This window comes from Psittacula echo, assembly GCF_963264785.1.
Source record: "Psittacula echo genome assembly, chromosome: 13".
In the NCBI taxonomy this organism is placed as follows: Eukaryota; Metazoa; Chordata; class Aves; order Psittaciformes; family Psittacidae; genus Psittacula; species Psittacula echo.
The window spans coordinates 5,130,233-5,157,077 of record NC_137749.1 but is presented as its reverse complement, the minus strand read 5'-3'; the positions used below and the strand labels follow the sequence as shown (position 1 = coordinate 5,157,077).

Here is a 26,845-nt window from a genome sequence, read left to right as displayed (position 1 = left end):
GATACAGTGATTTATCTTTGAAGAATATGTTATCAGCAGATTGGGGGAATTAAGACCTGCCCAGATGCCATAGGAAACTCAGCAAGCTACCACTAAATCTTGTAGTCCATAGGGAAAGATTGGCTTGAAGTAAAAAAAAATAGATATAAACAGTGAGAGAAGACAATATATATTTGTATTCCAATCCCAATAAAATGGACTTCATTTCAGATATGTGTCAGAATTGCTATGTATTTCTTTGAAGCTGATAACTGAACTTACTAAGCCAAAAGAACTGATTGTCTCAAATCTTAATACAGTCTCAGGAAGAGAAAAATGGTGTTGTGCTAAGGTAAAAAATGAGACCTTGTTCTGTTCCAATCACACTTACTTTGTAAATGAAAGTCTTTAGGGTAGATTGCAGCCTGACTCAGAAAGGGATACGATGTGGGTTTTGCATCTGAATGCGTTTTTAGATTGTGGGTTTGGGTTGGGGTTTTTTTCCCTTTTTAATTGATGGGTAAGGCTTTCAGAGCACTTTCCAGCACCCAGGTGACTTTGTTGCCTTTGGTCCTGTTGATTGCTAATGGTGCTGTGTCCCCACTGTGTTTAAAAGCTCCTGAGATTGTGTTATGGGAAAGATACATCTTGGGGTGGAGACTGCAAAGTTGGGAGTAGTTATTTGTACACATCTTTCTGCCTTGAACGTTACTGACAAAGGACTGCACAGCTATAAGCCTGATTACTCAGGTTGTCACAGAGCCAGCACTGGGCCCCATTTGGTGAGGAGCTGTATGCGTGTGCTTTACATCTCAATATCTCCATATATCTTTGTAAAATGAGAAATTTTTTCAAAGATTTAACTAATAATTTAGAAAAATGTACAAATGTGTAGTTACTGTTTAACAGAGGAAACCAGGAAAAGGTTACCAGCAGTGGCACTCTTATTCATAGTCTGGGGGTTGTTGCAGTAGAAACCTCTATAGCAAATGAGGTTAAGTGGGGCTCAAGCTGATAAAATACATCACAGTAACACAAAGAAATTAAGTATCAAATATCCTTGGAATCTCAAAAACGTTCTACTTATGTGACATAATTAGTCTTACATACATGTTATCTATATTCAGGTATTAATAAAAAGTCTGTTTCAAGCAGAATCCAAAACTAGAGATTCTCTGTTTAGTGGTAAGGAATTTAAAAATAGGTTCATAATGGAAAAGATTAATTTAGTGGAGTGAAAATAAATTTAGAATAATAATATACTTATTCATAATAGATGTAGTGCCATCTCTTCTACATTCCTTTGTGTATGCTAAGTGCCCTCTTTTTATCTTATGTAAATTATGTACTACTGTGCATTGTCAAAAGTTGTACTTATCTTTAATAAGCAGTAATTAGTAACTACATGGCAAAGTCCTATCTTTAATGGGCCAGTAACAATGTAGGGAAGATAGGGCAACAGCATTAGAAAAGGTCCTTTTCTCTGGAGTGCAAACTGGAGACAGCCTGTGAACATTGTCATGGAATACAAAGGCCTTAAAAACACACTGTAGTTGTGAAGATACCAAACTGCCAGAAACCCCTTCCTGAGAAGGGAAATACAGAATTGACAAGAATAGATTCGTGTATTCAGTAGGTGAGCTGAGGGGGGGAAGGTAGTTACACAAAAGCCAAATCAAAGTATAAAATCTTTATCTAGATGAGTATACTTTGAGAAGCTTTTAGGACCTTACAAACACTAATAAACATGATACCTCTCAGGACTTAAAAATGAATGGTGCCTCCTATTTCTGTGGGAAATTTGTAAGATCACCCATGCCCATCTAGTTATAAGAAGATTTATTAAATTGCTTGGAAGTTTTATAGGTGTCTCAACTACTGGTGAAAATTAAGTATGTTCTGGAAGTAACATGGCTTGTTTTGAGATGCATTGTGGATGCTGCAAGTGTTCCAAACCTTGAATAAATCATTTCACATACTTTTAACTACCTGTCTAGGAATCTTGACATGAGATGCAGACATAGTAAATAATTTATTGTGCAGAACAGGAGCAAATATGTGTATTACACCCTTTGATTTCCAAACAGCCATTACTGAGCAAAGCTATGTGATTTAGTACAGCTTTGCAATGTATTGCTGTTTCACCAGTGTCTTAAAATAAACTTACATGCAATGAGCCTGAGAAATCCTCAGTGGCCAATGAAATCAATGGGCACTTTTCTAGCAATAGCAATGGCAGATTTACAATTGAGTGCTCTCCAGTAAAAGCCTTGTTCTGTTTTTCTGATCCTAGAACTTATTTTGCAAGGGGCAGCTTTCTCATCTCAAGCTAGCACAGTTTTGAAGCAGCTCCAGTTAGTGTCAGTGGCAACAGCCAGAATTTCTGAAGGAATTTCTAAGGAGGCCAGAAAGAAATTAATGGACTATGAAGTTCCTTGGTTATAAGTAAATATTATACTTTTATTGGGTGAATGCTAAAAGGACAAGACCAGAAAAGAGAGGCAAGAAATTACAAACATGGAATGGAGATGGTTTGGAGAGCTCCTTAGGGATAAAAGGGAGAATGAGGCTTGCAAATTTCTGAGCAGCCAAGAACACACAGAAAAGGTAGTATTCTATGTTGAGGGAAATGGGATTTGGATAATCCCTGAAAAGCTACAATGAATGCATTACAGAATTTGAGGGTTGCTATAAAACTAAGTAAACTTCGCGGGGATTCCATCTAATCTGTGATCTGCTGTGATCTTACCCATGAGAAGCTGAAATCGAGACACACGTTTGCAAATGTGAACATTCATCCTGGGTGTCTCATTTTTTAGTGTATTTCTGTGAAAGGCAAGTGTGGAGTTGTAGCTTGTAGCACCTTTTGAAGAAAATGCCATTCCTGGATGTTAAACACTAGAACACTATAGTCCAACTTGACTGACTCCACTTTTTTCCTGTAAAGTATGTGACAGGATAGGAGACCTGCTAGTAACTGGTCTCTATTTCTGGTGCATGGTCTCACCCGAACCTCCTTTGGCACTTGCTTTGCACAGGATGGTGCAGCTAATATATATATATATATGTGTATGTATATATATTTCCTGTAAATATTTCATTCCAAGGAGAAGTACAGAAATGTCATTTTTTCTTGGAGCCTTGCTGGCATCCTGCCTTATGTCACTGTAATAGTCACTTACTTGGCATACCGTGGGCTATGGTGAAGTGATTGTAGTTTCTCTATTTAACTCCCCAAAGCGAGTGATAATACTGTTGCAGGAACATGGCATACTGAGGACAGCAGAGCTCATTTTCTCTCCTTCCTCTGTTCTAGTTGAGGGGAAATTCTCTGCTATGATGCCATTAAAAAAACAGTGTCATGACTGCAGGCTGAAGTGGTTGCAGGAACCAAGCCAGTGTGAGTGAGTCAACAGGAAGGCCACCTAGCTCTAAACTACCCACCTAAGGCTGATGAGTTTTCTTTGTTACTATTGGCTTGATGAAACTACGTTTTTGACCTTTGGAAGTACGATACCCTGATGGGACTTGCAGCTTCTTTGCTTTCAGAGTGACTTCGCAGAACATGAAACTAGTAAGAATAACATTTCTAATATCTTGCTCAAATTAATTCTGAACTGACTTAGAGCCAGTTTGATTCAAATCAGGCAGTGCGGATGAGAGCCAGCAATTTACATAGACATGGCAATTTGAAAAAGGGTATATAGAAGAGTTTTTAAAATCCTCATGGAGTCTGTGTCCTCAGTCTCTGAGCATAGTTTTCTCTGTCTCTCTTGTTTGCTTGAGTCCAATTATTCAGAACTAAAAATATCCCATTGTATCAAGGTGTGCTTCTCAGCAGTGCTGGGAAATTGATGAACATCTGAAAATGTGAATCTAGCATGTTGCTGTACTATCATTAGTATGATATTAGTATGACATTAAATTGTGTATGTATTCCAAATAACATTTTAGAGATGATGTTTGTTTTTACCTGTGAAAGAGATGAATATGAATTGTTGAAATAATGGGCTAAAATCTACTTTAAATTGGATTCTGTTTCTTTAAATGGTATTTTACTACGAGTTTGTGTTTTGTCTAATGTAGCATTTAGCTCTCTTCGCTTTTCACCAGGTAATAGTCTTTTCCTGCATCACCAGTATCAGTAGCATTTAGTTTCTATTCTAATTAATGCATTATTCCAAGCAGAGCACGTCTCAAAGCGGTGTTATGCCACTGATCAGTCAACACATAACCAAATATGATAATGCTTCTGATACCATACTGAGTGACCCAGTTTCTAAATTTCAGTCTAACTTTGCTCTTCTCAAGGACAAACTTAATGAACATTTGACATCAGGTAATGCTTTCTAACTGTATATACCAGAGCTGTTGCCTACCTGCTGATGCAAATAGGATTTGCTAACAGCACTACCTAGTATTTGACTCTCCAACGGTGTTCATGGCTTTGCTTCCCTTCAGAATGGTATTTTTTGGCTGGGTGGGGTGAAAGTTAATTAGCATACCCTCTACACTGTTGCAGTACATACATATGTATAGTGATAGTTCTGTCAGAAACAGTTTCCTGGAGGGAAGGTCTTCGAATTAGCCTTCAGAAGGGCCTGTCAGATTTCTCTATTTTATGTTATTTTTTTTAGCATGTACCATTTTAGTACATCTCCTCCAGCAGTCACTCCCTGACTTCCAGGCAGATATTTTTGGAAGAGGAAAAAATTCCTTATTTAGCAAAACCTTGGGACTTAGTTATTGCCCCTTGTACCAACAACTCTGTCTCTACTTGACTGGGTTCTGTGCAGGTCTTGCACGGGAGACCTGGTGTGCCCATGACAGCTGCTGTTCTAGCTGATCCCAACATCTGTTTTTCAACATTAGAGCAAGGAACTTCTAAAGCGAATGCAACATCAGGGCTTTTTGCTCAGGAAACCGCTTTTCCCAAGGAGGCTACTCACGGGCTACTCATCCCCATGGATGGGGCAGAGTGGGATGTTACATGTGGTGACTGGTGCATTTATGCCATCTTTCCGCAAACTAGCCCTGTTACAACAAGTAGCTCTTGGTAATGTTTTCAATATTAGTGATTCCTAAAACACAGTCGGAGGCTTTTGTCATTGAGATATAGCTGCATTACAAGCTTTGCCATGTATTTTTTTTAAAATCCTAATGGACTGTAATCTTTATAATACGACAGGTTTGTAACTGAGATTACTAAAATATTTACCCCGGCATCTTTCTTTTTTAATCAATTTGTTTCCTATCTTTTAAGCAAAAGCAATAAATCAACAGAAAACCAGAGATTTTCAATCTGTTATCAGCAGCCAGCTCTTCAGCCAGCAGGAAAGGTTGGGAGTTTTTAATAACATATTATACTGGTTTTCCCATATTTGCTGACTGAGAAAGGCAGTTCCAAGGAAACCTTTGTAACCACAGGAGGAGTGGGTTTTATATCTGTCTTTTTATAACTGTCTGTGCTGCAACATCTTTATTTCCCCAGCCCCACGCTGACCTTCTGCAACTCTGCATAGTCACCTTGGAGTCCCTGGTCTCAAGGCTCTTTATACACTCCCACTACCACACACTGATAAAAAATGGATTTAAATGCTTAAATCAACTACTCCTTCCTCCCTCTGCCCCTTTGGTATGTATGGTTATTTTGATGCTTCGACTGTGCCCTTTGCTTGCAGCACGTGCGTCATGGCATCACCAGTGTCCTCACAGCAGGGACCCTGATGGCAGGGGCTGCTGTTTAATTAGTCTCTACAAACTGCCTCGAGTTGTGCAGGCAGTTGTTCAAAGGGACATGCAGTAGAGTGTGACACACACAGAGCTACCTTTATTGTGGGCTTGAAATAGGTCTTCAAAGAAAACTTTTCTGTATAAAGAATCTGTGTGCAAAATAGCTCATGAAGTGCTAATTTCAATGCAGTTGAACGAACCGTGGACTGAATTCTTCATTGCCATGTTTATTGATTCATCATTTACCTCTCTGCAATTTGGGAGTAAAACAGTGTGATTCTCAGAACAGCAGCACTGTGTGCACAGTTTGTGCAGGAGAAATTCCAGCTATGGCTTGAAAAATGTTCTTTATGAAACAGATATCTGCCTTTCCCTTGTCTTTAAACTCATTAAAACTCCCCCCAAAATCCCTAAAGCAGTCTAAAAGGTGAGAGTGGGATCTGTGACTTTACTTTTCACCAGTTGCCAGGAAATGTGTGCTGGTTTGAGCTCAGGCAGAGTTAATTTTCTCCATAGTAGCTAGCATGGGGCTGTGTTTGGGATTTGTGCTGGTAACAGACTTGATCACACAGGGATGTTTTCATTACTGCTGAGCAGCACTTACACAGAGCCAAGGCCTTTTCTGCCACTCACCTCACCCCAGCAGCAAGGAGGATGGGGTGCACAAGGAGTTGGGGGGACAGAGCTAGGACAACTGACCCCAGGGATGTTCCAGACTGTAGGACGTTATGCTCAGTAAAGCTGGGGAAGAAGAAGGAAGGGACATTTAGAATGATGGTGTTTGTCTTCCCAACTTACTGTTACAACTGATGGAGCCTTCCTGGAGATGGTTGAACACCTGCCCACCCATGGGAAGTGGTGAAGGAATTCCTTGCTTTGCTTCTGCGTGGCTTTTGCTTTTCCTATTGAAATGCCTTTTTCTCAACCTGTGAGCTTTCTCCCTTTTCCAGTTCTTTCCCCCATCCCACTGGGAGGGAGTGAGTGATCGGCTGAGTGGGGCTGAGTTGTCAGCTGAGGTCAAACCATGACAAAATACCATGATCTAAAAGCTGAGCAGGGATGGGGCAGCTCTGCTTTTGTACTAGAAATCTTCAGAGATTTGTGTTGTACCAGGGTTCCTATGAGTGAGGCTACTTTCCTTTCAAACCAACATGGCTCTGTCGTCCCATTGTCATCTGTGGGATTTTATCTACTGTTAACTTCTGTCTGTTGTGTTAGAAAGCTCAAGTAGGTTTTGCAGGATTTTCAATACTGAGAAATTTAACCCAGTTATCAAAATACCAACATGTATTCTATTCTGCCAGCCTCAGTTGCCTGTGATATTTCAGTGGGTCATAAAGCTAGGTTGTGGATTCTACAGTGCCTTTCATGGGAATAGAACAATCTGAATGTCTCAAAGCAGTTACTATGAAGACAGATATTCAAAAGAAGACCATGGCTCAGAAAGGGGGAAGGTGGGGTATTCACCACCCAAGAGGCCTCTGCTGCTACTGGCATCTTAGTTGGAAAAGTGAGGATTTTTAGAGGATGGTATTCAGTCACATCCAGGTTTTGGTGACAGATTTGTATCTCTTCCATCCTGCAGTGTCAGTTGGAATGTAAACATTACTGTTCAGTTTGCATCCTAAGCATACTTTTAGAGTCTCTTATTTGTCCTCACCTACTGTGCTTTGATTTATAACACAGAGCAGTTGTGAAGTACACAGGTTAGATTCCTTCCCAATGAAGCTAAACCAGAAGATGCAGTCACCTAACACGCTCTATCAGCTAAAGGAATATCAAACCACAAAACCAGTCTGGGACAGCAGCAGGTACAGCCACTCAGTCTTCTATAGCATAGACAGGGGAAGTTTAGGTTAGATACAAGGAAGAAATTCTTTACTGTAAGGGTGGTGAGGCACTGGAATGGGTTGCCCAAGGAAGTTGTGAATGCTCAATCACTGGCAGTATTCAAGGCCAGGTTGGACAGAGCCTTGGGTGACATGGTTTAGTGTGAGGTGTCCCTGTCCATGGGAGGGGGATTGGAACTTGTTCATCGTAAGGTCCTTTCCAACCCTAACTATTGTTTGATTCTATGATTCTTTGACATGGTGTCCTCTGTATCATTTCACTCTGTACATAGTTTCCTCTTGCATTATGGACACCTCTCCAAGGCTCCCTTAGAGACTCTGGTACTAAAGGCAATGTATGGCATGTGTGAAAGAAGTGAAGTGTATCCTCAGTGCTGAAGCCCACAGGAAAGCCTGCAGGGCCTGCTGTAACTCAGACAGGCAAGCTGCAGCGTCTGTGTATGCTTGAGGGTTGCAGCAGCCCCACACCAGAACAGCAAGTGGCTTAAGCTTGAGTGCCAGGTCTACACCAGCACTAGATGCAGCATTCATGCTGATGACCTGTGCTTGCTGAGGTCTGACTAAAGGTGTACCCGGATTGTGTTGTGGCTCCTGTCTGATCTCCATACCCAGGTTCGGAGGTGACAGTGCGTGGCACAGACTTGCTTCAGTGCACAATCAGGAGAGGACTGCTGTGTGTGGCTGGAACAGAGAATCTTATTTGAATGGTAATTGTGACCACAAGTCTATCAACACTGTCAACCCCCACAAACAGGTTTGAGTTTGTGAGTGCACATCCGCTTGGCAAGAGCAAAAGGAGTTCATTGCTGTGAGGCAAAGCTCAGCAAACAGGTGCTGGGATTTCACTGAGTCCAAGCAATGCTTTAACCCTTGGGCAGACTATTAATTTCCTTCTTACTGCAACTGTGTGGGTTTCCATGCTGAATGGTAGTGTGATGCTGTGTTGTAAAATCCTTACTGTGTAACAGGAGCATGGGGATTCCTGAAATGATAGCTCACATTTCTTGTAGTTTAAAGAATGAGGGAAAGTCAATATCTGATAAACTTATGGTTTATTTTCCTGGGCTCCCTTTCTGCAATTTTTCTCTCTCCATCACGATTTCTCCAGCCTACATGTCATCTATCACTCTCAGCACTTAATCATCTAGCCATTTCATCCAGCGTGTAGATGCTTTTGTTACCTGTTAAACCAACTCGTAGCAGGTTGTCTCCTACCAGCTGGTAGCCAAGGACACAACTTTTTACTTGCAAAATCAACTGCCTTATGGTCACCTCTGCCTAAAAAAGTGGTAAATAATTTAGTGTTAATGCTTTTGGCTGATTGCTGCTGGGCTTTTGCTGCAGAAGCAAAAATGTCATTGCCACAAGTAAGATTTCTGTATGTCAGTTCATTAAAACTTTTAAAACCCCTCTGTTTTCAAAAGAGCAATCTGCTTCCAAAAATTGTGACACTTTAAATCTGGTGCCTAAAGCTATAAAGGTTTCTAATTCTTGCTCAGTCTGTATTACAAGTTCCCATAGTCTGTTTTATGATATTTAACTTTGACCACCAATTGGTGGGCAATAGGGGGTTCTCACACGTTTGAATTCCACAGTAGGGTAGTTAGAACAATTGTATGCTGTGAGGAGAAGTCTCTAACTCCTTCTTATCTTTCTGCTATTAAAACTCACAAATGCAATAAAACAGTCCAAGGATATGCATGAAATTTGAGGCTGAGAGGGGATGAAATTATTGGTTTTTCAGGATTTCTATGTGGAGAGGATTACCAGCTGCCTTTGTGTTCCTAGCAAAATAGCTCTGTCTTGGAGAGCAATCGACAGGGAGGGTTTTGTGTAATTCCAAGTGCTCTCTGCTTCTGCTTGCTTGGATCAGCCAGGCCCTCTTCCATGGCGCTTCCAGTATTAGAGCCATAACCATATGTGCGCTCTGACATGCACAAGGGTTAACTGCTGCAGCTGGACACAGGCAGCGTTGCATGTACCCTACATTAAGGACACAGAATAATTTTGGGCAGTGTCATTTTTGTATTAATTGAACTCCCTTCTGCATCAGTGGCTTCCCTGAGCTGTTAGGGTTTGCCTGCAGCAGACATCCTTGCTGCTATTTAGCAAATGTTGCTTTGGTAGCCGCTCGTGCAGATGACAGAAAGGTGGTTAAATATGTCAGCATAGGGGTATAGTGTTCAGCCTGAGATTCTGTGTATAAACCAGAAACAGGTATTTGAATTGCTTAGTGAGTATCTATTTTATGCCAACAGCAACTCCCTGGAGCAGTGCTTTCTTTCCATTAAAGAACCCCAACCCTTTATTTGTACACTTCCTTAGATTTTCTTTACTGTAGACCTGATTCTGTAAACCTTAAGTAATGGCATCAGGAAGCAGTGGAATTGCTCCCAGGAGTGAGGAAACACCTTTGTGTAAAAGGGTTTGCAGGCTCCGGATATTTGCAGTGAAGACTGTTAGATGTTGTGTTTCTATCTCTCTAATGCTATTCTTTGACCATCTGACATACATGTCATTGAATGAAGGACAAACACAGTCCACATGGACCCATAGGTCTTTTACTAAATTTTTGGACAAGTGAATGTAATGGTACAGCTTGCTGTAAATTGCTCCTGTGTTACCTCCTAGAGGGGGCTGCATATAGGCAATGGATGAGAGAATTCCTGTGTAAGAGAACTAAGTATTCACAATTTCTGTGATGTCCAGAAAATTATTTTATCTGCAGCTGTGAGAAGTTGCTAGGGAACAGCGCTAACTCATTTTCACTGATAGGTCTTTGTTAGCACTGTCAAGGTAATATTCGCTTCTGTTATATCACTATTGCTCAGTGATACTGCCATTTCATTTTGCATTAGGATGTGATTTTGAAATACCTCAGCAGCATCCTGCTTGTGGAATTTCAAATAAACTTTCTGCCGAAGAACCTTTGTTAGATCACCTCCAAGGAGCAAACCCTTCACCAAGAATGTTTCTTGGTATTATAGAGAATATATAGTTCTATTCCTGTGTCAGCAGCTCTTTGTTTTGGAAAACTTGTACTGCACGGTTCACCAGCCTTGTCGTCTTTGTTCACTGATCTAATGTTCTCAGCCAGTTTAAGTAAATGCAGAAGAATTCCTCCACTTGTTGCTTGCTCGTTCAGCATAAAAATACATGTACACATACACAAACACACACTTACAAATGTCCCTACAGCACTTAAAAAACTGTTTCATTGTTCTATGTTCTGTTTTACTGTATCTGCAACGCATAACTGGGGAATCCTTCATTACCCTTATCTTGTAGTCTAGATGGTTCTCTGGGGGTTGCTCACAACCAACTTCTCTCACATGCTTGAAGTGTGGCAGCTGTTTCCTACCATGTTTTTCATCTGTGAAATGGGGCAAATGGCACTTTATTTTCTCTGCATAGAGTCCCCAATATTAGGCTTTGTTTTTTCTACCATTTCTTAAATCTAATTTTAAAAAATTGCTGGTTGCACAGGCTGTGCTGTGAGTGGCTTTGCTGATGTTTGGGCAGGACGGGAAGGGATGTGTTGAATTGTTTTCTTTTTAAAAGCGTTTTAGAAAGATGCATTTCAGACCCTACATCATATTTTTGCATTTAATTTGGAAACAGTAGCAGGAAACAGTCCACAGGGCTCCCAACCACTTTAAATCCACAGGCAGCACTATTTGTCTTTGTCTTTCACTGCAGTAAACAAACACCTTCCTTCACACTCTTGAATACATAAATATTTTGTTTTGTTTAGTATTGTTGCTCATTATTGCCAGATTATCCATTCCTGTAGGAGAAAGTGCCCTGCAGCTGGGAGAGGTGACAGCAAGTCACTATTAGGTCACAGCAGTGCCTTTGCTGAGTAGTTCAGGGTAAAAAGAGATGATAGGTTACCTCCTCACCTTGACCTCCAGCTACCAACCTTGTGACTGTGTTTCCTCTCAAGCATCTCTGTGCTTGTTTCGTAACTCCTGTTGAGATATGGCTATGTGCAGGAGTACCAGCCTCTGTCCCTTAACACAATAATATTTCCTTCGAACAAAGCAAACAGTAACCTTGTCAGTTGTAACAGTGGTGTCTTACCTGTCATCTTACTGAGATTCTGCCTGCTAGTAGTGTACATTTCTGTAGTGCCTCTTCAGGTTATAATGCTGCTGTTTTCCTCTTCTTCACTGCTTTGCCACTTACGTGGGATCACGTACAGTCAACGTGATGAAATTAGGAGGGTGCACCAGCCAGGGTGCTGGCTGACACAGGCACAGCGTTGATGAAAGACCTGTTTCCGACTTTCTCGTCATGTTGAGAGTCCCAGGATTACTGCTGCTGGCTCCCTGGCTAGGCACAGTGCTATTCTTATCATCCATATAACTCCCACGGTTTGCTTCCTGAGCAATAATTTAGGGGCTTTCTAAATCAAGAAGATGCAGTTGTGCAGGCTGCACAGGGTTCTGGATCCCACTGAGGATTGGGCCCTCTCATGGTTTGTTGAGTTTGAATAGAGGTCAGAGTTGCAAACTCTGTGTTTGTTTCTGCTTTGAATTGATTTGTGTGCATTCTTTCCTTTTAACTCTCCGGGGACTTACGCGGTTTACATCTTGCAAAACATATTTTTCATAAGAACTTTCTTTTTGAAAGCCACAGGAATAAGGTCTAAATCTGTGTGTAATGATTCCATGTATACATATATATGCAACTGCTTGCATGTACATAAACTGTAAGCACAATAGGCAGTTGAGGCAAGTCTGAGAGATGCATATTACAAGGGGATCTATTTTATTTAACTCCTGTTATGCACAATTCCACTTTTGAAGCTTAAATAGGTCTTGTGCCCTTTCACTAATTAAATTTTGTTATAAATCCACCTGGGCTGTATTTCTGTACTCTCTCCATTTGAATGAGGTTGGTTTAGTGTCTGGGTGGAATGGGTTTTCCTCCTGAAATGTTAATTAGATGGAGAACATGTTATGCTTTGGAAAAGCTGCATTGCAAACCCATAGATAAACAGATTGATTTAATTTTAATCTGCTTTCATGGTGATGCATAATGATAACTGGTTTCTGTCTCACAGGGCTGAAAACCACAGACCTTAATAAGAGTTTGTGGGTATATTATACAGCTTTAAATAGCTTATGTTGTGCTAGACCGCTCTCCATAAATTATTCTAACTCCATCAGTATCTCAGGGAGTCCCGATTCTCTTCTGCTGTGGATTTTCAATCAGTGAAACTATTAGTGTAATCTGAAGAAACTTCGAGGCATCTTCTCTTAAAACAACTGACAACACTGGTTTGTACAGCAAGTATTCAATGGGGAAAACAGAACTAAAAAAGGCTTTCAGAAGCCAGCTCTGCACGTAAAATCCTAGTATCCAAATCCTACCTTTTATAAGCCATTCCAGAATTGATCATGATATTAAAAGTCAGACATTGAGATGGTTATGTTGAATTGTCTCACTAAATGACTTAATTTTGTGATAGGTCATTCGTGTTGGCCTGAGAAGCCTGCAGTTTTAGAATCATAGAGTGGTTTAGATTGGAAGGGACCTGAAAGATCATCTGGTTGATTTTGTTTAGTCAGTTCTAAGCCAGTTTGTTTAAATGGGCCCCTCTCAACTACAGTCCCTTCCATTGAAAGAGTTTCAAATATGAAGGTTTGTTCCTGTTAATGATCTTTATTTCTTCAGGGGTTTGTGATAGGTATAAATACACAAAGGCTCTGTACATGTTGTTTTCATCAGCTTGCTGCAAATAAGCCTTAAGTCTAACAAAAGCAGGCTGAGTTCTGCCTGTTTCCTCAATGACAGACACGTTTTATTTTTGACTGATGTTCAAAGAGATAAATCTCTTTCAGGCTCAAATTCTGTCCTATATTAGCTTCAGCCATAAAAAACAATGAAACTGCAGAGGGAGGCAAAAGAAGGGTATGGCCTTAAAGTGTACGAATTTAGCATCACCCTAATGTTGTACATAAAATTAAAGGTGGAAATGCTGAGAAGGCAAATTCCAACCAGTCCTCCTTGCACTGTGGAGTGGTTAATTTGATCAGCTCTGCTAGAAGCCAATAGGATAAAAAAACTTTTGGGAAAGGAAGCGACTGGGATGCTGCTGCTGAAAGTGTTTATTCTGATTCCTTGTTTGCTCTGATTCCTCACCACTCTGCAGTAACGCCACTTCCAGTGGAGTGGAAGAGGTGTTACCAAGAATCCCTAATCTGTTGAGGACTTCTCAAACCAGTGGAGAGCCTGCCCCAAGTAAGAGCCTGCTGACCACTGAATTACCACTGGTTTTTGCTCTCACTAGGAAGCTTGCTCCTTTTCTACTTCTGTTATGTCTGGTGTGCTCTCTAGCTAGCATACTTAATTCTTATTCCAGTGTTATTTGTTAGCTTGCTAACTTTTCTGGCATTTACAAACTGGGATTGTTTGCCGGGAGTGGGACATCAGGATGCAAATGTCTTACTGAAGTGTTATGGCGTCAAAATGGTCTCATTTATGCAACATGCAGCAACAAAGTAGTGACCTCAAGGTACTGCAGAGGATGACTCTTAATTTACTCAAAGTGTTAGCTTTTGAGACATTGATCTTAGTGCTCTTAGTGACTCACCAGCAAGAGACTGCTACCTGGGAATCCTTTGAATAGATCAGCAGCTTAGTCATGCCAAAACTGCTGTCAATGGATCCCATGGGAGCATCCAGTTCCCTACTACCTGATTCTCAAGCTGTGACATTTAATTCTGGTCTTTAGAAAACCGCTGATGAGGTCTGTCAGCTCAGTCTGGAGGATGGCTGTTGTAGCTCTTCAGCCTCTTCAAAGCTACCATCAGTGGAGCACAGACGGGATGTTTCCACATCCAGCAGGTTGGGAGCGTGAATACTTTTCAAGGTTTCTTGGAGGGAGCACTTTGCTGCTGTTGTCAGTGCATTAGATTTTCCAGTGGATGGAAATGGACCCGATTTCTATATCTTATGACTCGAAGAGCCATTTTCACTCACATTTTGCTTGTCTTTGGCTTGCAAGGGACTGGTGGGGCAAAAGCCTCTCCCACTCCTGTCACTGCTGTCCACAGGTGGGGAATGTTAGTGAAGACTGCCATCCTGTACAGATAAACACTGCTGTGGTCTCTGTCCATTGCAGGGTTAAGATTAGGCCTTGGTTAGGAAAAAACACTAAACAGGAATAGCAACCTCCTCGAGTTATTTCTGAGGTGCTTTGGGGAGATGCAATGACAAGGCAAATTCATATTCCACTGCCATGCCTGTTATGTGCCCGGAAGCTCTCAAAAATGTGCCCACCCCTCTGCACACAATCTGGCACCTTCTAGTCACCACTGGTAACAAGATGATAACCGTGGCAGCGCCTGTGTTAACAGCCTCCCTTTGCTTGTCATTCCTTTGATGTTGAAAGGAGCTCACTTGTTTGGAAGGAGCATGAAAAGTTCCCACAGATCTTTGCCCTTAGCACTCACAGCAATAAAAAACTAGATGCAATGTCACGGGTTTAAAACATCTTTTTTTGGAGCTGTTTAGGGGTTAGATACCTGTTTATTTGCACTTTGCTTTGGAATGCAGGGGTGGGTGGTATTTGTATGCTGCATGCAGCACATTGTCAAGAGTAAAACACAGCATGGGGAGCCCTGCCTGTGGCAGGCTATCTGCAGGTCTGCACACTCCTTCCCTTTGATCTCTTGCACATCCTGAGGGTGAATTTGCACTCGTGCTCTCTCTCTCTGTCTTTGCCTTCCCTGCAGTGTTCAAACCAGACACTCTGTTGACATTGTACCGCAGCACTTAGCAGCACACGTGCTGTAATGCTGTTATTTCTCACCAGCCAGCTGTTCCACTTTATACAACACTTAAGTAACGATTTCACAGCTATTACCAGCCTGCAGTAATGACATGGGCTGAAAGCTGAGCGCTGGCTGGTTGTAAACTGCGAAAGCTGGGAGATGCTAAACCAGACACTTTGATAAATGAGAGACGACATTGCCTGCATCTTAATTGGTAGTGTTGAAGCCTCTTTTATCATCAGAGTAAACACAGTGTTTAGTGGGTCCTGGGATAGAATTGGGAATCGCTACCTTTTTGCACTTAGGAAATATATTTCCTTGATTTCAGGTGTGATGTATTGATTCTAGGAGTTCCTTCTATGATCTTTTTCTTTCTCCATTCCTTGATTTGTACCCTGTCAGCACTGATGGGTTTTCAGGAATTGAGGACTCCCAAGTGCTTTGTTTGCCATGATTGATTTGGTGCAAGGGATGAGCCACTTATGAGTCTGGTAACTGATGTGCTGCACTATCAGCAGTGATCCAGGGGTAAGTAACAGCTTCTAGAAATAACTATGGAAGTGTTCAGTTGGATCGGGTCCTTGTTTGAAAAACCCAAACTAAACCACTACTGAAATGTTAATAAGGCCTTTCTTTCCTTTTCTTTTCCAAAGTAGAATCTGGCCCAAAATGCTCAAACAACTTCACTTGTGGCCCAGGCACAGTGTTTTAAGCAAAGGTGCAATCTGGTCTACTTAGCCTGTTAACTGAACAAATGTACGAAGAGGCTTTGGCATATACCTTTTGGTGTATTGCAGTTGAGAAATCTTGGTAGGCTGAACTGCGGCTGAACCAAGGGGCTGTCTCAGGAGCACTCTGGAGCAGCTGAAGGGTTGAAGATGAAGCTTACCCTGTGACAGCCAGGCAGTTCAATAAAGCAGATTTGCAAGAAGTAATTGAGCCCTGACAGCAGCCATAGTGTTTTCAGCTTGGGGATCTTCAGGTTTACCTGTTGACAAATAACATACCTGCAGTTATTATTAACCCTGTTTCATCCAGGTCATTCTTTGGTAATTGTGAGGTGCTGCTGTTCCTGAACAGTGGCCAACACAGCTTCGATGTATGCTGAAGGAAAAAGGATTTCCTGGGATTGTGGAGTTGAAGCTTTTGTGCTAATTATAAAAGTATATTTAACTGATTCTTCAAAAACAGTTCCTAACCTCTTAATTCTGTAGAAAACAACAATCTTGTCACGTTATTGTTTCAGGAAAATTAGGGGTTTGGGGCTTTTAATAGATGACTAAATTAGACCTTATCAAAAGCTCTTCTAAGAAGTCTTGATCCATAGACCGCAATTACCCCAAGGAGTATATACAAGAATCTGCATTTGTTTGGAAACATCAGAAGTCAGTGCAGGATGGCAGTTGTTGTTGGATAAAGGGAACATCAGGGATAAACAAACTCAGCTTGCCTCACTGGTTTTGTGTCCTTTTTTCTGGTTTACCTCATCACTCTGGAATTAAAGAAACCCAGACAGAAAATAAGGGGATGCTTTCAGTTTTGTGTCTATGTTTGTACACTTATTTTAATCTGGTTTTTAATGCTGTTTAAAACAAAAGTGAGAAATTTCCTAAATTTTCAGTGTGTGGCTGTCTATGCAGCAGTACTGAGACCCTGCACAGCTTTCTATCGCAGTAAAGCTATTATTGCATATGTGCCAGCAGAGCAGGGTAGACTGTGCTATGGTCTAAAGCTGCTTTTTTCTTGATTCCCCACCAGTTTTGTTAATAAAACACATAAAGACATAACTGTTGTATAGTCAGTATAATCTGCTGTGTGTTCTTAGGTAGGAACTGTAATACACTAGTTGCTTTTAACCTCCAGTCATGGGAAAATGGTTACTTCTATGTAAGGCTACTGCCTGCTTGGGTTTTCTAGGATGTGTACTCTTTACCCCCTCCTGCCCTGAAGTCTTGTCCAGGAGAATTCAAGGGACAAATATCTTTGTCTGGGACTTGGAAGTGCTGGACAAAACCTGAAAAGCCAACCCTTCAGCACAAGCTCCAGGCATATATGGCTTTGTGAAGTGAAATCAGCTGCTCTCTTGCAACCCATCGCTGGCTTTAAGCAATTTGGTTGCTGTCCTGTGCTACAGCTCAGCACAGTGACTTGGCTCCATTGAGGCAGCTGCCTTCTCAAATACATAAACTCAGCTAGGTGACCCAAATCCCATATGGCACCTTCTCATCAGCCATGATTAACTGCTAGAGAGACAGTGACTGCATTAGAGAGCTTGAAGGGTGGATATGAGTTTCTTAATCATGGCCATCTTAATTTGCAAAGATCTGAGCCACCCTCATTTCCCTGTGAATGGGAATGATTTTTCTGTCATTGGTCTTGGTTGACATGCAGCAGTTTTCCTTTCTTGAGGTAGACAGAAAGGTGGGGCCAAATGCTGGTCACTGGGAATAGCAGAAGACATATAGCAAAAAACATTTCACGTGTATGGTCTGGCCTTTTTCTGTGTCCCTCTCTTTCTCGAAGATGCCAGGAATGCAGTTTAATTTCCACTCTTCTTTAGCCGTTGATCTCTGGTCCTGAGGAGTGTTTGTGGTGTGGCAGCAGTAACTGCATCTGCTTCAAGTACGTTTTGTGAAATCAGCAAAGAGGAACTTGAGCACAAATTGGCAGCCTTCATGTATTAATCCTTCCAGGTGTGCGAAGGAAATTGCAGCCACTGCTATTGAGTTAGTGGTAGGAGAAATGAGATATAACCCTTTTTGTCCAAGACAGTTGAAAAGAATCTTTTGGCTTTTTATTCTGAAAACATCTGTGTGGATGTTGTCCTTCAAAGATTTCTCAAGTAATTTCATGCGGAGGCAGAGCTGATGGTGCTTGTTTTACTGATATTAGCATCTCTGCATGGCAGCAGCTGTTTATACAAAAAAATCACATACCTTCTTGGTTTTTTGCCCAGAATTGAGAACTTGCCATAACACCGAATGGATTTTGTGTATGAGATTTTAAGCAAATGTAATTAAACTGTCATTTCCTGACAGCTCATATATGAGGCTGTTTGACCACAATGGACTTTTTGTTTTTGTAAACACATTCACAACCCAAAAGTTAACACCACCAGAAACTCTCATAATTCAGTAAGTTGGCCAATGGTATATAGGTGTGGGAGAGGGAGGAAAAGAATTAAGGAATGCAACACCTGCTAAGAGTAAATAAAACACATTTATATATATATGTATAGTTCCATCTTCTCCATTCAAAGCCAGAAGTGCTGTGCACATGAGAACCAAAAAGTACTTCTCAGTAGGAGCCAGTTCAGTTGTCATGACCATAACATTTTGTCACACAGCTTTTCCTGTTGTTTAACCTCATCCATAGAAACAGACTTCTGAGGAAACCAGTTGCTTTTGGAAAAAATCAGGATATTTCTGCGTATTTTTAGGATCAGGGCTGATAGAACAGTTAAACCCAACGGTATTAAAAGGAAATGAAGATGTTGTGGACTCAGATGATGAAAGATGGAGCAAAGATATGAAATGTCATCTTCATGTAATCCGGGGAGGGAGAGAAGAAAAGGCAAATTTTGCTTGTAATGTGAGACATAGCAATGACTCCTTAATCCACATTTATGACCCAGCAACGACCTGACTTCTTTTGTGACAAAAATGGTATTTCCATCTCCAATACAATAACTTCTAGTTAAGCGAGAACCGTAACGTGTCCAGTGTGCGCAGTGTCGGTAATGGAAGCACAGGAGTGAGGAGCGTGCTCCAGAACCTATCTACTCCTTAATTTAGCTATGACTAAAGCTGTAATTACCATAGTTCAATAAGATTTCTATCTTGATAACATTTCTTCAAAATATGCAATTCTTAATTAATTCTCTCATCTCTTTTCCTTGTGACGCTGTTGAACTCTAATGAGTGGTAGCATTTTCTGTGGGGCAGTAATAAGAAAATAATGAAGAAATAAGTAACAGATTGAGCTGACATTCTGTATCTAATTGGTGAAATATCCTCTTGTTCCTTCCAGGGCAAAGGTGAAGAAAGGTGTGAACATTTTTAGTGTGAGAGCCAGCAGCCCGTACTTGTGGGACATCAGAGAGAGTGTAGATTATACTGGGAAATACTCACCAGCTGTTATTGTTTGCCAGAGGAAATCTGCTGCCTCTGAAAACAGGTAGGTCACTGCACCCCATCTTTTAACAACCCAACGGCTGTTTTTCAGAGCATTTTGCCATGATTTTAATAAGTTTTATTATAATGCACACGGAAAATGCTTTTGGAGAAGCTGCGTCTCTATCTTGGAATGCGTTGCTAATTCTACCACATACACTTCACAAAAAATGTTATTCCATCCTAATATTCAAAGGAAGTTAAAGCTAGCAGGAAATACTGTTCCACAGAGTGTTTCATATCTTAAAATTTGGTTGTGATTGGTTTAATCTCTTCCAATGATTTGCATTATAGCAAGGGGTAATTATATAGGGCTGGTTTTGTTGGGGTTTTTTATTTTGAGTTTGGTTTTTTTTGTAGTTTTTGCTTGGGATATTTGGGAGTCACAGAATTACAGAATGGTTTTTGTTTTGGTTTGGGTTGGGGATTTTTGTCTATTTGTTTTTTCTAACCTAGAGGAAACTAAAATGTACTCCAAGTATCAAACCCTTGATGGTGAGTCTGATAGGAACTTCTAATCTGCAGAAAGGAATAGACTTTCTGTTTCCATTGTGCAACAGCTTAGATAGGACACTGACCTGTCTTAAACAGCCTTCATCTGACAGGTGGATGTTCCTTCTCCAGTCACAACTGATTGCTTTAATGAATGCATTTCTATATCGTTTACTGCTTCTTGTTCATTGTTTCTGGAACTGTATGTCAAGTGCATATTTATAAGGCTCTGACTGCCTGCCTATATATTGTGTTTGGCATTGCTGTTAGAAAACTTGCCATATAACATGGAGTTTTGTGCTGTGATTTACTTCTGAAATTTGACAAAGTCTGAGAGGCCTTGTGGATTTATTATGTGGTTTAGAATTTTTAAACAAATACCCTCTGAACCTAATAACTAGGAAGCTTCATGTCTTTGCAATCTGGGTATGTGGGAAAAGGAGGAAGGGAAGTATTTCCCTTTGTAACCATGACATTAATAACTTTTTCCTCATTGTAACTCAGATTCTACCCATCTTCTCTGCTATAGTATCCTGTATTTTCCCATCTAAGCCATATATTGTCTCATACCTGACTGAATTTTATTGGTCAAAGAAGCAATGTCAAGGTCAGAGCTTCCTACTGTCTAGCACAATCTGTCAGACAGATTCTTTAAAATCCCAGTTCGAAGCTATTTGAAGACAGTGTGAATATTTTCATTGACTGAAATTGGCATTGGATCAAAACCAAAGATTATTTCAACAATGAGTTTTCCATCACACTTTATCTTGTTGGGTCCATGCAGTGCATTTGCCTGATTTTCTTTCCTCATCAGGAAAATACAATGCAGCCTCATGGGTGAATTGAAGCTTGGCAACTTACTTCCCTTCAATATTCAGCATTAAGTGACAAGTCTTCAAAATCTTTCCTTGTACACAAAAAAGTAAATTATGATGTCATCTGTCATGCAGTATTTGTGGATTCTGTGTACTTTCATGTGCTGAGGATGAGCATTGCTTCATATTTATTAAAAGAAATTTATACTCCTGTAAGATTTTACTGGAAAGAAAATTGAATGAAGACAAGGTATATGTAGAAATTCTGGTTTGACTTATTCCATCTGAGTTTGGAGTTGAGATTTGTGGTTTTCTCACATTCAAGAACTTCTTCCTCATTGTTTGTAAACAAATGTAAATATTTGTACTGTATTATTCAGTATTTTGTTTTCCTTATCGAATTTGGTCGCATCTGTTTTGCTATTCCTTGTAAGAAGATGAGGCATTATATGGGGAAGGGGAATGTGCTCAGTGTTTTGGGGAAAACTTCTGTTTCCTTATCTAGATCTGTTGTTTGTCACTATATTTGCACAATGAATAACAGCTAAATATTGATGTCTCTTACCAAATTGTTTGCTTCCATAGTTCAATTAGGAACTTGACAAACTCTGTCTGTATATTGTGCAATTACTTCTAAAAATCAAGCGATCTGATCATGTGAATGAAAAGGTGGCAATGTTAATTAAGTAAAGATTCGATACCTTTGTGCTTCTGATGGTTTTACATGGATCAGAAAATAGTGTTAATAAAGCTAACTTACTGTGACAGGTGTAATTTCATGGATTAAGGAGGCACTTGTGCAAGTGACAAAGTCAACCAAGATGCCTGAGCTTTTCTCTATTGGAGTTTGAAATATATCCGTCATTTTGATTGGAGAGGTTTTGGCACCACAAGCTTATCGTAACAGGATTACTATACAAATATTATCACAGCCAGCAGGGTGTTTTAGAATGAATATTAACAGCAAATATTGTGAGTCTGTCTGAGAATAACTAATTAAGCCCATCTGTCAAATATGATTTGAAGTTCTCAGTGCCTTGCTTATTATGGGCTTGCAACAGTGTTCCAGATTAATGGTGAAGCAATTATAAAGTTCTCCCCAGTTCTTCTGGTTTCATTCACAGGCAATAATCATTTTGTAACACTCTGAATCCTGACCCATGAGATCAATAGATGGGCTTACTTCTTGTAGCATCTGTACAGTGCTACTCCTCAGTGAAGCATCTATCTTCCGTCCCGCTGTTTTCATGCAGATGACCAAAAAAACCCAAATAGAAAAAGATATGTTGGGAATTAACCAGTGGCTCAGAAATGTGGCTTGGGAAACACTGAGCAGTGAATCAGGGAGATACATCCTGATATGTGTCACTCCCTTTGGAAGTTGGTTGATCTTTCTTAATTCCCCATGTAATGAGATGAATACACTAAAAAGATGAGATTAAAGGAGTCCTGTATTTTCTGAATGTTTTCTTGGGTTGGTGCTTTTTCTCTTTGTACTTGAAATTGAGCATCTCTGCTGCGCTAGTGATGATTGACAACAGCCAAAAGTGGAAGATCTGGGATCCTGTGTTTCCTGTTGGATGAGAAGCATCCCAGGTGGGATAGGTTCAAAAAATTACTGAGCTGGCTAACGATGCAGATACACGGGATCTGTTCTGATGTGCATCTGTTCTGATATGATACTAATGTGCTCATGATCCTCTTGAAATACTTTATTCATGTTTATATTTTTGTGTACAAAAGTTTGTTATTCCATGAAAGAATACATTATTGTATTCTGTGCTTAAGGCAGGAATGAGGCCGTTGATCCAAGCTAGTGCAAAATCATTGCAGAAAAAACTTGGCCATCTGTGGGTAGAAGCTTAAATGTCTGGATGTGACCATTTACTGCCTCATCTCCAGATGTATTTGAATTATGTGATGGATAAGCTTTGCTTGGCAATTTCCTTTTCCCTATGCTTGTTGTTGGAAATGTTACCAAGGTAGCATGTCTTCTGATACTTTCCCACTTGACTTTTGCGTTGCAGTTCTAATAGCATTGAAGGAGTTACCGGCTTATGCTGCCTGAAACCAGATGTTGGTCCTGCTTTTCGCAGAGAAAGTAATTTTCATTTTGAAGTACGAGTGGCTGAATCAGTCTGTGATAATATTGACACAGTAAGAGACAATGACAGTATTTTCTGGGCTGTATCTCTCATTGTTCCTCTGTGTCTCATTTTTTATGATACTGTATTTTAATGCTTAATTTCCTTAACAGTTTTATAATACAAGGACTTAGCTCAATATTAGATAATAACAGGGGCAGGAAAACCTGTGACAGCATTGCCTTTGATTTTCCTACACAATACATTCTTTTTATTACGTTTATAACATTATCCTTAGTGCCCTATATTTCTTATTTTCAAATCTAGTTATTTAACATTTAGTTTTCATGTTGTAACAGCAGTGAGCTACTGCCTCGTTGTCTTACTTGTTGCATCTGCCAGTACATTTGATAGACTCTCAAGAGTGCTATAATCCTAAAACGCTTCTGAAACAACAAAAGCAACAAATTTGACATAAATAACAGCCTAATAGCCACAATAATTACATTATGCCTCTTGCTGGTGTTCATCAAAATACTTCATAAAAATAGTTTTATGGTTTAGATCACCATTAATTTTTTCCCTTGCTATTTCTGTGCTCACATGACTTTAGCAACTAGAGGTATGTTATTGCTGGCAAGGAAAATTTTCTGCTCAGTGGAATTACAGAAAAGGTACAGGATGTAGCAAAAATAATTCCCAGTGTATTTTGTCCCATCACATCATGTGTGATTCCCATGAGCTTCAGTTTACCATGATGATACCAAAGCAAGAAAAAGACTGTAGACATCATACATGCTTTCTAGTAGGATATATTCAAGTATGATATCAAAAGGCTGGACAGGCAGAGGGGGTGAAGGGTTGGGTTAGGCTGATACTTCCAAGGCATATGGGTAATGATCAGATGCAGACGTATTTATCCTGGGTAGCTTTAGTGTTTTATGCTGTGTGCCATTTGGGTTTTTCTTTCACAGGTTTTTCTTGTATTATTTGAAACCTCTCAGGTTCTAAGAGGTTATATGTTACGGTGATGTGAAAGTAGTAAACATCTCAGAAGTCATGTTTACATCGCACTGTTTGAAAGCAATTAGTCACAAACTTCCATTTCTTGTTTCTCATTTTAAAACTTAAATGTACCCTCTGAGATCTGAGAACCCTTTGAGATCTTGAGGGAAAGTAAATTGGTGTGAGCCAAGCATCAGTGCATCATTCTTTTACATGCTGACCCACTTTTTTCATTTTTTTTAAGAAGAGAACTATTTTATTTATCAAGAAATGCAGAATCTCTCTTGAAGCCATCCTACTCAATGCTAATAGACAAGAAAAAAGGTTCATGGTTAGCATCTTGAAGCAAATCAAAAGAAAAGTGGTGAAATATTAACCAACAACTATTAGATAAAGGTATTATTAGCCAACTTTTCCACCTGTTTGAAAGAGACTCAATTCATTTAAAAACAAAAGGCTTGCAGGAAGGCACTTCAAAGACATGCTGATAGCCGTCTGGCATCTTAAGGATGGACTCTGCTCCTCTGTCTCTGACATTTACATGAAGGAGATGCCACCGGGCAATTCAGCTGTCATTGTGAAGAAGATTGCCTTTTATCTCAGCTGAATTTTAGGGTTCTCCTTAGAGAACAAGGCTATTCCTGTGTTCTTTTCTTTGGGAGCATGTTACTGGAAATGAGAAAAGTGACAATTAGCATTGACTTGCTGATGCTGCCTTTTGAAGCAGTTAAAAATAAAATAATAATTCCCTCACTTGGGGATTATCCTTTAGAAATACCGTTGTACAGTTAAGACAGCATTTACCATCTCCTGTTGGCTTGCAGTTAGTGATGCTCAGGGCTACATCACTGCTACATGCATATCATCTTAAGGAAAGTGGTTAAAGGGAAATACCCCTGAGAAGTAACTCCATATGTCTTAACAGTTCACAACAGAACTGAGTCGCATCACTGTGCTCAAAGGAGTTGGCTCGAGGCAGGCTTCTGAAGATACTGTTATTGTTCAGATTAAGTAATCTGCCTCTAAAACCTGCAAACAGTAAATGATTTTAGGAGCTTAATCCCCATTCATTGAGAGTTCTTGGAGTGCAAAACTGGGAATGAAATAATTTGAGAGAAACAATCTAAGCCTAAGTACTTTGCTGACAGAAATTACAGTAAGCTGATCATTCACAGACACGTTGGGGTGGTTTTGTCCTCTCCTCTCTCACTGGGTGATATGTAGGTGTTTTATGGGTATTTCTGCCACCTCCATTGTAGAAGAGATGTCCTTTTATCTTTATTTATTTTTATCCTGGTGTGATCCAATGTGATAAACATAATATTAAACTTGAGGGCAATGATTTCCCGTAAGAGTCTTAAGGTATCATCATCATGCTTGCTCTGTGCTTGTGGTCCTTAAACTTTAGTATCCCCAAAGCTCAAACTAACAATTCCAGTGGGACAAACCTAGTTTGCTATGTGTCACAAAATAGATCACAGGTGAGTAATCTCCTGTCTATTGAAAATGTAATATTAAATGCAGAAGTGCGTCTTGTGAAAGTATCTCTGATGGTGCTGTTGATTTTCTTTTCCTTGGAGGAAATCTTGTAAGAAGTAATACTAATTACAGAGAGAGTGAGAAAGTGAGCGGATGACTTTAAATATGAGCTGAGCCTGAAAATATGCCTGTTGCTGTTGAGGCATGGGGGTTTCCTTGTTTTGGATGAAAAAGGTAATTAAATCTAGCTAACACATACAAGTCAACAGACAGCAATGTGTGGATTGGAAGGTTAACAGAATGATGTTAGCATCCATGTAAATAATAAAACTAATCGTAACTAAATTACATCTGCAAGTACAAAGCTGAAGTTCACTGGGCATTTGAGTTATTTTATGGCTTAATGTATAGATTTATTGATGACATGGACAAGTCAGGATTGCAATATTAAAAATCTGTGTTTGGTTTATACAAACTGATGATGCAGATAGAACTCATCCTCTAATTATTTTGCCTTAGTCACCTCTTGGCCTTTTAATCGCCTCTAATGAGGTAAGAAAGTGATATGGGCTAAACCTTAAGGCTGTGTACTGACAGTAATACACCACATCATCTATTAATGTTTATGTGCATGCAGTGAAGTGGGGTGACATAGCATGAGCTGCTCTGAGCTGTCACTAAGATGATGCAGAAGTCAGCAGTGGGTTGTTTTATGACCCCTTGTAACTGCATGAGCCCTAATAACTCGTGTCACATGGGAAGTGTGTCTTCTCGTGTGCTAACTAGTCTCTTGAGGGTCAACTAGCACCAAATACTGCTTGCTTTTTTTCTAGTCAGGAAAAGCCTTCCTTCCCAGTCTACTATCAGGAACTGATAGTGTGAGTTAAACTTCTTTCTGAAGACTTTCTGTTGGTTTCCATACCAATAGAAGAAATTGGACTTTGTTAGCATAGTAGGATGCCTTGTCTTTGTGGGCAGCATTGATTCCACCATACATACACACAGACATATATAAAAATCGGCAACAGGACTGAAAACTGAGGTGTAAGATTCCATAGGCAGAGCTGTCTATGTCATCACTGGATATTTTGGGTTACACAGAAGGAGTGTGTAATGTGATTCATTCCTCCCTCTGCATGGCAATCTGCAACAACAAGCAGTACTTCTACCTCTACCAACACACTCCTCCTTCTGCAAACGTTTTCCAACCCAGGATGTAATCTGGAGTATAAATTTTTAGTGTTATATAGAGCTGTTTTAATGTTCAATACACTTTCAATTTGCGCCTCTGAATCTTTCAATTTGAAATCCATCCTCACTGTGTAAGTTTATGAATCATGTGTTTTATGTATGATAGCTTGACACAAAAGTGAGCATAGGAATGCATAGAAAAGATGTTATGTAAGATGTTAGACAAAACTGCATTTCAGAGTGTGTAGGAGTGGGGAGCCA

The 26,845-nt window shown here is 40.1% G+C and overlaps 1 protein-coding gene across 1 annotated transcript in view; it reads left to right on the top strand.

Moving 5' to 3' along the window:
* TMEM132D (transmembrane protein 132D) overlaps positions 1–26,845 on the top strand; it is a gene marked incomplete at both ends in the record, with an annotated part of 240,913 nt that overhangs the window by 81,347 nt on the left and 132,721 nt on the right. Inside the window, one exon of the mRNA XM_080628514.1 lies at positions 19,376–19,522. Coding sequence (XP_080484640.1) covers positions 19,376–19,522 — 147 coding nt within the window. The remainder of the gene's footprint in view (positions 1–19,375; positions 19,523–26,845) is intronic.